General features: G+C 36.7%; 1 protein-coding gene across 1 annotated transcript; it reads right to left on the minus strand.

Moving 5' to 3' along the window:
• LOC109834490 (DNA-directed RNA polymerase V subunit 7) lies at positions 8,565–17,048 on the minus strand. The gene is made up of 2 exons (XM_020402524.1): positions 16,934–17,048; positions 8,565–9,354 (listed from the first exon to the last, which is right to left on the minus strand). Exon 2 carries the CDS (start codon positions 9,343–9,345, stop codon positions 8,806–8,808), a length of 540 nt encoding a protein of 179 aa, XP_020258113.1. The 5' UTR covers positions 9,346–9,354; positions 16,934–17,048; the 3' UTR covers positions 8,565–8,805.

Below are 17,485 nucleotides of genomic sequence, written 5' to 3' on the forward strand. Positions count from 1 at the left end.
AGCCTCATCTTCGATCAAAGGGGACGAGCATTTGGGGGAATTTTCTAGGGTTAGGGTTAGGGTTTGCGAGATTTGATGCAGCTCAGAGAGAAGCAGCAGGAAGAAATTGGGGTTTGGGTTTTAATTTTTTTTTAAAAATTTATTTTCTAATTTTTTTGGGGATTCTTAGGTTTGCGTGTGGAGGGAAAGTGAAGGGCGTGAGAATTGTCTGGAGACAGTTAGTTAGAGGGTGGCGAGAGGGTGTAACGGGGTTTATTTACTGAAAAGTCCTAGTTTTGTTTACAATTTGTCAACTCCATGATTTTTAAATGAAAATTTCGAGTTCAACACCAATTCCTGTTCATCTATCTAATCTGTTTTCTTGTATGATTTGGGGTTTATGTAAAGTATTATTAGCATGATAGATAAAATGCCTTTTCACTCATGTAATATTGTTGTTACCGAGGTCATGTCCTAGTTTTATGAAATTTTATTGCTATATTGATTTAGTTAGACCATCTCCAACAGCTTCCCCATTTCTCACTTTTGGAGAATATAGTTAGGTTTTTGGTCCAACAGATTCTCCCATCTCATTCCCCAAAATAAGGATGGAGGAGAAAAAATGGGGAAGCTTCCCCAAATCTGTAGCATTCTTCAAATTTTTGGAGGAAAAAAGAGATTCTTCAAAATAGGGAAGCTGTTGAAGTTGGTGTAAAAATAATTTGGAGAATATGACTTTTGCTTCCCCATTTTGGAGAAAATTTTAGAGAAGCTGTTGGAGATGCTCTTACAACATTACATTGACTACGTTGATGAAAATGGACATTATTTCAGAATTTTATTTGAAGGTATATAGATTGAAAATTCAATCTATGAATAGCGAACTTAAATGATATTTATTGATTAATGTGTACTTTATCCATCCTAATTTATTGATGTGTACTTTTTATACCCTAAGTTAAAAGCAAATTTCCACATCCACTTTTGATACTTACATAACTTGATTTTTGATAAATTTGATGTAGCGTACTTTTTCACTTTCAAGAACAACACTTTACTTACTCATGAAAGAGTAGTATGTGTGAAACTCTAATTTTATAAAAAAACAAAAAGAGAGAATTAAATAGTTCTAACATATGTCCCATTATACTAAGAACTACATAGTCCTACTGCACTAAGGGTTCGGATTCAAATTCTTTGTAATGAAATCCATATATGTTGCACTCTACAACTATCACATACAAAAGAAAACTCAAGCCTGCTATATATATATCATTGTTTAGGATAACATGGCTACATTAATACAAATCAGTAATGCAATTTATGACATTGTAGAATGATGCATACATCTAGATAATGTAATTTCAGTAGAACACGGGGGCTCCCATAAAAAAGAGCCATATATCTTAAATTTAAAACTTTAATAAGATAAGCAGAAATTTTGGTCACATTATACGCCGTATAGACCGAAACAAGGCCTGCCGACGATCCAATCACCTGTCTAAGGTAAAACCTAATTCAAACTCTAATTAACGAATGAAAACAATCCACGTCATCCAACGGGAATCCAACTGGACACGCGTCATCATTGAAGGAAACAGTGTTCTATTCCGCGGTTGCTGTCGCGTAACCGATCCGGTCCTGGAGATCCGCGAGCAATCCGTTTGACTGTAGTGGGCCCCATTATCACTCTCTCGCCTGCAGACGGAGCCATCACAAATCATTGATCGTATACTAAAATACGTATGTATGTACAAATTTGATGGGTTAAAAGTCCGAAAAGCCCTCAACTTTTGTGATTTTCCAACGAACCCCCAAAGCCTTGATCACGGTGCAAAGCGTCCGAAACTTATGACACGCACGACTTGCGCTTTTCATCACCCCAACGTTTTCACAATAAATTTTTTGGTTTGTTACGGTTCAGGAAATTTTTTCAATAGTTAAGCGGAGTTTATGTACAGTTTAGAGATAATTTCAATTGTTAATACAGTTTTAGGAGAGTTTTGCGTGAAACAGTTCAAATTGTTCATTTTGATATTAGGTTATTATTACAGCTGGCAGATGGTTCCCCCGTGAGAGAGGGGGGGAGGCACGTGACCTCGGGGGTCTAAGTTCCTTGATCTCCCCACGTAAAAGGTCGGTGCTGGGAATGGGATAATCACGTGCATGGGTGTGCGGGGGGTGACGTCAGCAATAAATGGGCTCTCGGGTGTCAACCGACAAAGGTGGACTTGATCTGCTTTTGCATTGAATGACCCATGTTAGCGCGTGTGATGAGCTTGGGCGGCCCATATATTTGGCCCATAAACGGTCCTCCTGAATGTTACGCCATTCCTAGAAAGATAGTAATGTTTAGGCTTCGGCGTATATCCTTGCGTTTTTAGCAGCCACATTTTCAAGGAAAGATAGTAATTAGGATTTGGGATTTGATGACACATCAAGAGAATCTTGTTTCCAAAATCTTCTCCTCTCACAAGGATTTTGAGAAGAGAGCGGAAACCTTACATCTAAAATGCAACGTAACTTTCAACGTAGATGAAGGGTAATTATTATGAAGCACTGAGCAAGTTTGATCACTTATTATTAGGAAACCCCCACTGTCACTTTTTCATTACATAAACAAAGGGTAATTATTATGATACACTGAGCAAGTTTGATTACTTATTATATACATAAATATTATATACGAGGAACAGCTAAAATAGTGTTTTTAGGGGCTGTTTGGTTAAAAAAAAAATTCTTTTGAAAGCCTGCCAAAGTGTCACTTCTTTGGCAGGCTTTAAGCAAAAACGCTTCTAAAAAAAGAGGATTTTGCTTGAAAGCCTGCCAAAAAGTAACATTTTTGACACATTTGACAGGCTTTCAATAGTGGCTTTCCCTCAAAAATGGGGAACCAAACAACCCCTTAGTTCCGAAGAATATGTTAGCGAGGGCGAATCAAAAACATGATAAAGTTGTGATCAGTATACAGAAAGCGGAAGAGGATGCAATGGACTTCTTCTATTTTTTTTTAAATAATCAGTGAGATGTCGCAAATACTTTGTTATCCGCTAGGCTTGATGTGGAGAGGAAGTAGGCGATTGATGTCAATAATACTTTGGGGAAGCATAATATGATAATTAAGGTACGTATTTTCAGCGAGAAAAACAGCATATACCTTGCACATACGGTTAAGGACTAGTTAGCGGTAGTATTAACAGCAAGGGTTTTGTAATAAGAAACTGACGATGATAGGGGGGTTTCCTAACAAATGATCAAACTTGGAAAGGGTTTCATAATAGTTACCCAAAAGTAACAAAAAAAAAATTGATATTCTTGGAAATTTTAATAAAAGCAAACTGTGTCATAAATCCAAAGCCCCCCTATTCTTCATCCAAATGGACCCTTAGTTCACACCTTAATAAAAATTTCTGAACAGTCTGTGTACCTCATCCTAGGATAAAGGACACTGCAGTTTGAGGATAGAGAACTGCTTGATTAATGTGTACAGAACGAAACAAAAGAATATGAGAGTGAAGTGGAAGGGCCCATCTTCGAAGTCCAGCTCATACTCAACCTCAAATCACATTTTAGCAGGTCCATACAAAAAAAAAAAAAAAAACAATCATATTTTAGCAGGTCCATATGCATATGTACCATACGCACATTAAAACATTCTCTGCTCATATCATTCGCGATCAGCCTTATCAGGCCTAAAAAAAGCTAACAACAACATATCCTGGGAAAGAAAAGTAGCTTGGGTTCTCTTTTTGCAGGTAGAGTTGCAAGTTTGTAATGGAATATTGATGGCAAATGTTAAGAAGTTGAATAATGCGCAGTTGGCATGTATTTTTCTGGGGAGAAAACTTTGGAAAAGGATACCTTCTCCCTTTTCGTTCTTATGGAATTCAGACATCAAAAATTCTGAAATCCTCTCCAACACTGCACTCCTAAATCAGGGAAAATAAGCTAAACACCACACGAGGATGACTCCTTACAGAACCTCGAAATATTTCTCAAGATGTCTGTAAAACCCTCATGGGTTTACCCAGCTTTGAGTCATGAACAGCTTAGGCAAGCAAATATGCTAATTAGAAAATACGTACGGTCATCTAGACGGTTGAACAAAGTAGTCAAGCAAAAGCATGTTCCAACATATGCAAAGTTCAATTTGAACAGAAGAGAACGTACAGAAATTATGGCAAAACAAGTATTATTATGCAACAGTGGGAGAAACTCGAATTGCTAAAGAGGAATAAAGAAATGAAATTACACAGATAATTCTGAACTTATTCTGCAAGTTTGGAGCCACCATAGCATGGGGAAAGGGGAAAAAGAAACTAAAAAAAAGGACGGAATTTCCTATGGACCAATTTATCTAAATATCTAAAAATTATAAAAAAGCCACCTCTCGCATATTAAGAATAAGAATCGATGATAATTTTGTGCTTAAACAATAGAAACCATGTAAGAAAAGATCACGAAAGAGCCCTGGTGGCACTATGTACGAACTAACACCATGCGCAACCATGTGCGAATGTAGACATACAAGAATGTGCTTGTATGTGATAAATATAAAATCAAAGCCGATAAAAAGCACTAATAACTTATGCTCAAATGCCTCCAAGTTATTAGCCCACTAAAACACTTGAAGACTTTAGCACCAGCCATAAAATTCCTATGTCATCATATATTCCAAAATCCTATCATATATCTCTTCTAAGTGCGTCCTTGCTAATTCGAGATCAACATCAACTTTAGCATCCTACCACTGAAAGATTAAACTATCATGTACAGAAGTATATAAATCTCTTGCAACCTAAAACACTTTCTCCTTTTCGGCCAGCTCGTCAGCCCATCTAGAAACATAGATTCGAATACCTTCATTTTAGTAAATTTACATAAGCCAACAGAAATGACCAATGCATGAAACCTCTGACTAAATATAGCTAAGCAGTGCCATCAGTGCTTCAATCTACCGCTGGAAGTACGTTTTACATATCCCTTCAGATACATGTGTCCTTTTTTCATCAAGATCCATTTAAAAAGGAAAAGAGTTCCTCATGGTTACTTGATTATAAACCCTCTCCTTAACACTTAAGAGAAGAAAACAATAACATTTAATAAAAAGCTAGATTAGCCCACCACTTCGTTTTGACTCCTGTGTCCGTGTCCGACACTTCCCATATCCGCGTCCCTGTTCAACACTCCTTGGATACTTCTTGAATATATATATTTTTATTCTGACATGCTCTCGATTATATAATACATGTTTTAGCTTAAAACACTCATGATACACTTCTTGGACGTATATCTTACACTTCACGTCAAATTTCTACTGCAACTCGTTGGACTTAGGTTGAATTCATTTCAGCCAATACCCCAATGCATAAGTATGAATTTAAAGGATTGTTTGGATATCTAGTTCAAAGATGAGCAGTTTTTCAATTTATAATATACTTAATAAAAGAAACATAAAAACGTTAAAAAGATAGCTTTGGGGATGAAGATTGATCCTCTTACAGTGTATGGCGATTCTCAACTGATAGTTAATCAACTGAAAGGGATCTACACTATAATCAAGAGGTCTCTCAAGCCTTACTTCATCAAGGCACGCTTAGTTCTCATAACATATGAATGAAAAAAACAACATCGATCTCATATACATTATAAATTTCAATATGTATGTATGTATGTATGTGTGTATGTATGTATATATAGCCAATCCTTGTATCCTACCGTTTAAAAATTTGCAGTGCCTTGAATCAACACCCATGCCTGCGTCCACACACACACACACCAGTATCCGTGTAATAAGGAAAAAAGATAACATGATTCTAGAAGGTTCTTAAACAAAGTACCTGATATGCACAATTAGAATGCAATACTATAATAAACTATACAAATATGCAATAAATTTTAAGTTCTTAACAACAAAAATCAGGAGAAGTTGTTTTTAATGCCATGACTTGAAGAAATATTGAATTGCATATACAGTTTCAGCAAGATGATAGCCATTACAAATAATTTCCCTTCACGCATAGACAGTCAGTAAAGGAAAACCAAACCTCAAAAAGAAGAGGACAAACATATAACACCACATTATGACTTCCAAGTTCCCAACTTGAAGCAAACCTCAAAAACCAAACCAGGAACCAAACCTCAAAAAGAAGAGCACAAACATATAATACCACATTACGACTTCCAAATTCCCGACTTGAAGCAAACCAGCCATGCATATTCGAAGCCAAAGTTGCCATAACAATTCACAAAAGGAAAGCAAAAGGAAATTACAAGGATGTACAAGGAGCATCAAACCTCAATCGTCGAAGCTTCGAGAACTGTTAGCATTAGGACCATCATCTCTCCTTAAAAAGAGAAGAACAAAAAATCATTCCTTTTCAAGAATTCACCCCAATCTCACGTACGGCTGCCTCATCGGGCTCCCGACCACCGACGCGAGCAACCCCCCATTGACCGCCTCATTCTCATCAAGAAACAAATCATCAGTGATCCTAAACGTCGCATGCACCACAATAATCCCAAGGCAACCGCCGAACGCCGCCAGCGACCCAACACATTCGTCCCCCCAACACCACCGATAACACCAGCCGCCACCACCCCGTCACGCCCACTCGACGGGGCGAGGGCGACCAGCACCCTGCCCCCCCCCTCCCACCCCCCCCCCCCCCCCCCCCCCCCCACGCCCGATTCGTCGACAGATCGGCACCGAGCGGACGACGCACGCCGCGGCATCGTCGCGCACAGAAGCCCTAGTAGGGCAAGAACCAAGAGCCGACCGAAGGAACCGCCGGAGCTGAAAACGAGCATGAGATGGGGGTCGCCGTAGAGGCAAGGGGCTTGAGGGCAAGCAGGGTATGAGCTTGAGCGGCGATCATGCGGGCGCGTATAGTTGACGCGGAACGTGCCGTAGACGGCCGTTGCCGGCGCGGAGGCGGAGGGCCGCGGGCCTCGCCGGAGCCGGAGGCAGGAGCGCGCCGCGGCAGAGAAGCAGACCGGGCGCCGCGTCGCACACCCGCAGCTCGCGCCACTGCGGGGCCGCCGGCCCGGCGGCAGTCGACGATAGCCGGCTTTCGGCGCTGGCGCTAGGTGGAGACCAGATCGCGGCAGGCCGTGCGAGGAGACGGCCGTTCGGCCGGCCGCGCGGCTGGCGGCAGCCGAGCGCACGCGAGGAGCCCGTTGATTGCGCGGTGGCCGGCCTTCGTTGGCATCCGCGTCGCGTAAAAGCGGTCAGCTCATGGTGGAACCCTAGATCAGGGAATTGGGCGAGATCTGGACCTTGAGACCCTAACCCTAATTTTGGAGGACCAATTCAAGGGGAAGAAACAAATGAGGGAAAAAGAAACGTTCTTTTTGGGGGAGAGATGCAACGGAAAATGTATGTGGACTTGGTCTTTGGACCAATGAATTGAACTCGGAATAGGATAACTAGCTTTTTTTTTTTGCGCATATACTCCTCTACTCTACATTGGTTTTTTTAACAGTGTTTTACTTAAAAGTTCCTATTTGATATTTTGGTTAGAGAGAAAAAATAGCGAATTTTTTATTCAATGGAAGTTGGAGGAATTATCTTGAAAAAAAAGTTTCTTTGAGTTTTTTGGCGTAATTTTATAAATACTATCTCACCCACTTGATAATTTAAGTTTACAAACGGGAAAATATTGCAAATTTATTGGAAACTTTTTGACATCGCATACTTTGAAACCACAATTATGGGGTGGGAGGTGTGGAAAAAATCAAATGTGAAAGAAATGAGAGGTAATTTTACAAATATCAGCATTTTAGAGGTAAATTTGCAAATATGTAAAATATGAGGGGTATCTTGACAGTCTTTGTGGATGCACTTAAAATATCTCATACTCAAATTTCAACACATACATGTTTTGTGGGGCCACAGCCACATAGGCTACAGCTGTAACAAAGCGAAGAAAAAGCCCACCAAATGGGCCATGTTCATTTGGATGCAACTATGGGTTTCATGTTATTGGCAAAAATAACAAGAGCAAACAAATACATACTCCATTCAACATGCTGTTTGAATTGTTGTGATATCAATTGATCTGAGGCTTAAGTGTTTCTGTAGGCCCCAGCTTTGGGTTTACTCAAATCTCCCACAGGATAGGGGGTGTTTGGCAAGAATTTAAAATATGTAAGCTACTTTTTACAAATAACTTTTACATCCATATCAGTACGCAAGTGAAATACAATGTTTGTTTAAAAAATTAAATTATTATCGAGAGTGCAATGTAAAAATAACGTGACAGAATAAGATTAATTAGAAAATACAATTAAAATCATTTAATTAAATTAGCTACATTTTTGTCACTTTCATGTGACTTCATCACTTTTTTAGGGGAAGTCAAAATTGCATTAAATCTTATGTGACAACTTTCTTACATCTCAATTTCATAACCATTTACATGAAAACAAACACCTTAAATTTAAATAAAAGTAATTTTCTCACTTTCATCTTTCACTTGCATGCAAACAAACACCCCCTAAGTTCATGTCGCATGTAGATAGCTAAAGCTGATAAATGCATAATATCACGTCCACAGGAAATAATCCTAATTCACCAAAACCAATTTTGACAACGCAAACGCAACAATCTTTAGAGAACATTTTTTAGACAGTTGAGACCTACAACATTAGTGCACTGCAATGTGTCATAGTACAAACTTGAGCTTGCTTCCCCTCTAAACAAAAGGGGATCACATAACACAGAATTCCAAAACACCAAGCTCAATTTGCAGGAGCATCCATTCTATATGGAAACAACTACATAGGATAAAGTCTTTAACTACACAAGAGTTTTACAGCAGAAGCCTAGAAATCAGAGATGGGGCCGAGGAAGTCACCCGCGATTGTTGCGAGAACCTGAAAGGCCCTGTCGACTTCATTCCAGCGAAATCCTAGAATCTTGAACCTCACCATGCCATCCTTCTCCATTTTGGACCGCTTCTCATTCATAAACACCGGGTTTTCTCCAGCGACAAAATGATAATCTCCCATTTTCTTCTCAGAAAGAAAAATGCTATCGTATGGTCCAGACTTGAGGAATATCCCGTGCTTTAGAATCTTATCCACGGTTCCAACCAAGATCTCGCCTTTGCACGGCTTCTGCACAAGGCACTTGAAGGCCACGGGGAACAGAACATCACCAGTTAGCTCTCGGATCTTGCCTTCGCCGATTTTGTTCAGAGAAGTGACAGCAACGTAGCATCCATGCTCCTTGGTTGACTTTTTTGACGCGATATCTTGCAGTAGGCGAAGGATTATTGCTTTGTGTAGGAGGAGGCCTTTTGTGTCGAGTTGATCAGGTGGGATCAGGATGTTCCCTGCCATGTCAATCTCAAGAAACACCATGGTTGTGATCTATTGAAAACCCAATAAACAATAAATATGATGAGCCTTCTTGATATATAAATTTTATTATTAGAAAGCATTTCACACAAAATGTATCCCATGTCAAATGAAATCAGTCTTGAGATTGGATTAACATGCTTTCAGTCATTGGATTCATATTAGGGCAGCAAATTCTAAGCAGAAAAAGCAAAATGTCGCGTTCAGTGTTCCCTCCTTAAAACATTCATATTACGTTCCACTGAATAAAAAGAAACAGGAAAAGAGAGACTGAAAAGGATAAAAAAGAATTCATGAAAAAGAAAAATAGAAAAAAGGGGAAGGACCAATGCCTTTCCAAGCAATAGATTCACAACAGTGAATATGCCTTTTGTGATGTATCGTACTTTTAATCAATCTTAGGACCTTGTGAAAACTAAGGTCTGCTCAGCATCTATCGACAGATAATTCATATGTTTATGCAATTTATTTCAAAAGTAGCCATTTAGCTGATTATTTAAAGACTGACCATTCAGGCTCTGATCAGAATTTACCAGCAACCAACTGCACCCACAATTTTAACATGAAAAAGTACAAACTATAACATCTAATGCCAATATGCTAGTCCAGTAGCATGATGTTATTACGACCAGGAAAGACAGTATAAACATGAAATTGTAAAGAAAACATTGCCCAGTTAACATGCACTAACTAGAGATGTTTTGGAGAAAGATAACAAATTACAACATCATCAAACACAATAAAATCGACTAAAATTGTTTGAACAAACAATATATAAAAGATAACATGTAAGCAAACCAATAGATCATACTAATGTTGGAGGAATTGGGAATACGACTTAGATAATGTATGGAAAGGATTATCATGGCAGCCATCATTTTAATTTTACATATTATCTAACCCCTGCCCACCCCATCTGCATGGAAAAACGCCAACTAAGAACTAGAGAACAAAAGGGGAAAAAATAGGACGGTGGGGCCGTCGTTGGGATCGGGCTGTAGCCGGAGCTCATGGTGGAGGATTTGGGGGAGATCTGGATCTTGAAATTCTAACCCTAACCCTAATTTGGGAGGAGCTCAAGGAGAGAAACTGGGGAAAAGGAAACATTCCTTGGGACCATGGAGAAGAAATGTTGTAGGAATTGGAGATTTGGACCAATGAACTGAAACTGGCACAGAATAGTTAGTTCGTTTTGCACATATACCCTTTTTAAATTAATTTTTTCACAATGTTTTACTTAAAGTTACTATTTGGTGAGAGAGAAAAAACAGGAATGTTTTTTAAAAAAATGGCATTTTAAGAGGTCCAACTTACTTTATGATCTTTTTTTTCCCATTTTATAACAAAGTCGATAATGATGTTTTAACTTGAGACGTCTCAAACAAATTTTGTTTTCATCATTAATATGGACATCAAACTTTAACCGTCTTACCTGTAGAACTCCAGTATTGTTATAAGTTATAACTATACTAGTATTTTATCCCGTGCTAAGCACGGTTATAACTTCATGTTTTGCTATCTTACTTAGAAAACACACCGAAAACGCATTTATATCTTCCAAAACCTATCATATATTATTTTATCCCCTTCAAATTTAACCTCATACCTCCATGTTTCTATACCTCGATTTTAAAAATAATCTCATAAACACATTTCTGTCTTCTAATACCTGCCTTATCTTTGTATGAATGTCATCCTAATACGCTTATAGAATTGTACAAACAAAGGTGAACAATTAATATTATTACCAAATTTACATTTAAAAATCATGATGTGGAAAAAAAAGAACTCCAAATGATCAGAAAGATCCTCTAAATTGTTGATATATATTTTTGAGATTTCTTTATATAAGAAATATAGCTATTGTATATATTATAATTATGCAATTTTTCTGAAAATTACTACTAAATTAATAACAGTTTTTTTAATAAATACAATTTTAAACATTGGTTACATATATAAACATCATTTTACATTAATAATAATAATAATAATAATAATAATAATAATAATAACAATTAACTTACGTACTCAACTCTTTAGCTAAACAGAGTTTTATATGTCATATTTATTGATTAATTTAATTTTAAGAAATCAAATATACTGCTCATTTTTGGGAACACGCAAAGGACTTTAAATCAATTGAAATCTCAATTACCTAGATCTAACTAACTCTAGAATTTTTTTAAACTTACCAAATCTCTTGTTGTTAATGTTATCCTATCCATCCATGCTTTTTATTGTGAAGATTGAATAAGAGTTGCAAATTTTTCATTCTTATTTTTTTACTCCTTTCACAGTTCATTTATGATCTTTGGTTTATTTTTTTGCAAAAATTTCCAAAGGTCAGCACATACTAGAACTCATCATCGATTTTTTTATTTAAAAAACCCTCTCAAGTTGTTTCTGAAAATTCAGGTAGAGATCATTATAGTTCTTTTATGTTATCATGTTTAATTTCACAATTATTCTTTTTCAATTCTAATTTTTTTGTTTTATCGTTTTGTTAGGTATGTTTTTTTTTATCTTTTTTACAAACTTGAAGATAATTCTTGAAAGGATTTTATCACCACTTATGAAACTTTTAGCCATGAAATGCAATAATAATTATGATTTTTCATACATAAATCATGGGTATACCTAAATTGAATATGCATACTTATCAATAAGATGCCATAGTATTTGATGTTTACATTTCATAAGGTATTGTCAGATATGTGAGCTTCCTTAGATGTATGAGATATACTTGGAAGCACATGACAATTGTGTCATTCTTTATCAATATTTGCTGTATTTCTGTATTGTAACTATTTTCTTTAATTGTTTTTTTAAATTAAGAAATGGGGATATAACTTTGGTAGTGTCTGCAAAGCCTTTTTAAGAGCAGCCATCATTTTTTTTGCATATTACTTGCACCCCTCCCCCGTCCCCACCAGAAAAAACACCAAAGAAAGAACAACAATAATAAAAGAAGGGAATACGCGCACGCGCACACACACAAACCTCCCACAAAAACAAACTCTGCTTCTTTTATCACTTTCTCTTTGGAGATATATTGCAAAGAAAAAACATAATGTAAAATACTTTCTTTTTAGCAGCCTCTCCATAGAGTGGAGTCGTTTACTCCAAGCCTCCAAATTTGAGTTATCTTTTTCTTTTCATTTCAAGAACCTTAGGTAGAAAATCACAAACGAAAGCCCCCCTAGGAATCGTCAACCGCCTAAGCAGAAACTTCTCAGACTTCAGCTATACCAGGATTCCTCCTAATACGTACTAATTTCCTTAATGTATGTCTGTACCAACTAGGTAACTCGTACTCCACTACCCTAGCTATCGAGTCAATAGCTCAAATAGTGTCTTTTCCTAGCCATATTTTTATACAATCTAAATAGTTTATCCTTTTAAGGGTTCTTACCACTAACAGAATCTACATAGACAAAAACCTGTTTCATGGCATCTTGTTCTACAAGCAGAGACCAAAACCGCACAGCTAACTCTTCAGTACACTACTTAGTTGATAATTAATGATAGCCCAACATATCATTCTTCTTTCCTGCTGGAAAAATATTGTTATATGGTTGTATATGGTAACTGAACAGCCAAGTCCTTACCCCAATTATAAGAGAACAATTAGCTTCGGATCGTAAATTTGGACATGATAAGCTTAAACAGCTTGGATTTGAATGCACTAAAGTCCAAGGAAAATAACAAGATAACCAATCCAACAACCTGTTTTGGACCACAAAAATCTACTCAATAAGCTTAAACTTCTAGGATTTAGATGCATTGAAGTCCAAGAACAATATCAATAACCAGTCTAACAAACTTTCATCATAATTATAAAGGGGGAAATTAATAGACAAACTGACAAACTGCAAAGTAATTATTTATTAGAGGTAAAGGTATATAGGTTTGAAATCCCACTACCATGGTCCATGATGAAGCAGCACATAAACACATGCATGTAAATGTCCATGAACAGACACACAAAAGCACGGAGGGAGGAGGAGGGGGGTTGATTCTTGCCTCTCATTTGGGAATCTTTCATAAGCGAAATGTTATATTCAAATTCAATAGTAGGAAAATGAAACGAAGATCCACTTCATTCAATGTTATCTGCAGTATTAGCACCAAGAAATCGAAAATCAAATTTTATGTTTTTCACCTCTCCAACTTGTCCTATAATAAAAGATGTGTCGTATTAAATATTTCTAAGAGGTATACTGAGACGATAACAAAATGGTTAGAAGTCAGTATGTATCCAATCGAAGCCTTCACGTACCTTGAGTATATATTCAGTCTCTGAATGAGAAACATATTACTTTAGCTAAGCATCTCAAGCATTTATCCATCATAAACTAGATAATCCTACCAAATTGTGGATTACTTTCAAACCTCCAAAAAAATTTCACATTTACTTTAAAAGCCCTGAAATATATCTGCTAGTCTCTTCTAAAAAAAATTGAAACTCAAACTTGCAATGGGATGCATATTACATCATCCAAATCAAGCAACAACTTTCTTTTGCATAAAAAAAAGAGAAGAAAATCCATGTATCATATGCTCCACAAATCATTTCAATTGACGACTGCAACTTTCCTACTACTACACTCTTGCTCATTAAGGAATGTTTCTAACATCCCAAGTCCAATAAACAAAGGTTTCTACACATTGAGTCTTAGAGGGTTTCAATTCCTGACATGACCATGTATCACCTACACTTCTCCATTTGTGCTTAAGTAGCTAAATATGCAGATGAAGCAAAGACACTCTTTAACAGCTATCACCCAAAATTCTCCTTTTCCAACCATAAGCAAAATTTTCCAAGAAGTGTAAGAACACCAAATGTTTCTAACCAACTCAAACTGTAGCAAAGTCTTTATATGTGGTATGTAGATAGATTGATCTACATACTCTTAGGTCCTCCTTAGTATTTCAAAAACTTTCTGGTAATGATGCTGAATTCTAGTCCTGAGTATCTCATAATACAAGTAACTTAGTTTACAAGAACCACAAAGACCTTTCCTGCAAGACAGAATCTCAAAAACAGCCGTACAATTGGGGAGAAAAATCGACAACTACCATTGAAAATACCTGCGAACTGACACCTTTTCATGGCATGAAATCAATGAGTATGTAATGTTTTATAGTATTGCAAGTGAAAAGTATAAACTAAGACAAAGCAAACAAAAAAAATTCATTACCAATGTAGTGGATTAATATTGTAATTCCAAGCACATATAATCACAATCAACAATCAAATAGGCCATAATGATTTGTGAAATTAGTTATAAGTCATCTTCATAAATAGATTTAAATCTAATTTCTGCATGATACTATAATCAGAAGTAGTTAATGCAGCATCTGGTGCCATAAAGATGACTCAAGCATCCGATGCAATAAAAGATGCGTCCAGCGGCATCCAAGAAATGAAAGGCAATGGATAGAAATATAGATATGAATACCCAAAGACGAGTGGAATAATCAAACAGTGATAACATGGCAACGTGACTGTGTAAACTATGTTAGAACATTTGTGATGCCATTTATGGATATAAATATAGATATGCTATAATCAAACAGTGATAAAATGGCAACGTGACTGTGTAAACTATGTTAGAACATTTGAAAAAGGTTCAAATACCATTTATGATGTCCTTACATATAACCTAGACACACTTACCTTATCTTTCACTTAAAAAGGTGGCTAACGAAGGTTAAGGTATCCAAAACTCAACTCTACAAACCTCTTCTTCATTCCACAGATGGAGTAAAGAGATAACATAGTTTGCCAACGAGAACTGCAAACTACTGTACTAAACTGCTAATCAGCTTCAAACTTCCCAAGAATTCATACCGATATTTTAAAAGACCATGAATTTTATCTGGCAGCCTCTTCTGATAAAAAATGATATTCAAACTTGCAATGGAATATATAATACGTCCTCCAAATCAAGCAGTTGCCTCCATTTGCATACAACAATAACAAGAAAATCCACAAACCATTTGCAACAGAAATTACAAAGTACAATAGTGTATTATGTTTAAACTGACTTCCTAAAAAACCATATTGCCTCGAGCATCTTGTCTACTTTAGGTAACATCAAAACACTTTGTGAAGAAATTGATTAAGATAGTCAATGCTACACAATAAACTGCAAGAGACAGAGAAGCACCTGATAATACAGGAAGAACAAAAATTGCTATCAAAAGGCTTATAAAATTTCAGCATCAAGCATGCACCGAGATTTTATTCCTTAAATCGTACACCATAACGACTTAGAAAGAGTACTTTTCACTAGTCACTACATACAATTAACCTTGAAACTGTCCTCCCAAAAGATGATGGTGATAATAATAATACACCTAAAATTCCGAAGATAGCACCAAAAGACAACTCAAAAGTCAAGGGTTTCTAAACAATAGCAACCGTATGTACAATGCTATCTGCATTACCTACTGCTTTCTTCTACAAGAATTAATAACCAAAATCCCCTTAGTTTTTTTTTTCCAAAAAGCACTTAATAAGGTTGATGCATAGGATGAACAATCACATCAAACAATTTAAGGGTCAGTGCCCTAAATTTGTCAAGTTGGCTACTTACTTTTAGACCAAACTCAAAAGGGGCAATTTCAGCAATCAAGAAGGAAAAAGGAAAATCTATCAAGGAGTCTATACAAGGTATCAACAAATAAATCAACTAAATATACTCCAAATTCTAAAACCCAAAATGGATGAGCTTCAATTGACTAATATATAGAGTTTAAACAATCCTTGCATTGCTAATAAAATGCCCAAACTTACGAAATCCCCAAATGGAAGAGTTTTTACTAACAAGACTTCATGTAAGAGCTAGGGTCTAGGGATTGTAGGTATGAAATTGAATGTCATTGCAGTTCATATCGAAATTGTTGGCGGGGATGGAAGAGATCATCAAATGGGCTTCTTCAAAGTAGTTAACTTGGAAGAACAAGGGTCTCTAAACAAAATCAACTGTGTTTACAATGCTAGACAGCTAGAGCTGAATTACCTACTGCTTTCTTTTACAAGGGCAAATTACAAAAATTCCCTTAAAACTTTTCTTTAATCCCTTAATAAAGGGCTCATGTATAGAATGAACGATCAAATTAAACAATTCAAGGGTTTTTTCCCCAACATTTATCAATGTGGCCACTAATTCTGGGACCAAATTTAAAGGGGGTTTTCAAAAAATTAAGTAAACTAACACCAAATTCTACAATTAAGCAAAAACTACACAGGAAACGCAGAACAGTTACAGCAAACAACCTATCGACAGTGAAAATCACCTAAATACACTCAAACCCTAGAACCCAAAGAAGGGTTCCAAGCACAGAAAATCCTCGCATTGCCTATAAGCAACAAAAACGACCAAAATCAAGAAACTCCCAAAAGAGGAAATATTTTTTTCGAACAAGTGTACTTGCATAACAAAACTAGGGTTTTGTGATCATAAGTCCGACATTGAAAGAAATCGTGAAATGGGTTTGTTTAAAATAGAAAATTGAGGGTTTTCTTTCGATTTGAAAATGTTAGCATGGGAAAAAAGAGACAAAGAGGTAGAATTCGTACCCAGAGAGAGAAAAAGCGAGATCGGAGCTTCTCAATGAGCTCTTTTGCTGCTGCGTTCCCCTTTCTCTCTCCTTCTTCGCTCTTCAATTTTGTATTTGTGGGATAGAACTAGGGGTGGGCAAAAACCGAAACAAACCGGTTCAACCGAAAAAACCGCCCGAAAAAACGGATCGGTTAACCGAACCGAATTAAATGGATGAGAAGAAGTCTCTAAACCGCCCGAACCGAATTAAACCGGTTTGGATCTGGTTTGAACCCCTGAACCGCCCAAAAAAAACCGAACCGAATTCTTAAACAAAAAGTAGCTGCGAACCTTGGGTGTGAAGAAAATTTATGGCTGAATGTTTAGCATTTAAGAATTGTGGGGTGGAGTTTATACTAACATATATTTGAGTATGCTGATATAGTTAAGTGAGATTTCCGTAAATCAATACAAGATGTTGAGGTTGAAGGATAAATTTAGTGTTTTGGTCAAATTTCAATGATAACATGAATACAGCTTGCTGGTGCTGGATATCAAATTAACCTATAGTATAGACTGTCAAGGATATA

Source organism: Asparagus officinalis, chromosome 3 (assembly GCF_001876935.1).
Source record: "Asparagus officinalis chromosome 3, Aspof.V1, whole genome shotgun sequence".
Classification (NCBI taxonomy): domain Eukaryota; kingdom Viridiplantae; phylum Streptophyta; class Magnoliopsida; order Asparagales; family Asparagaceae; genus Asparagus; species Asparagus officinalis.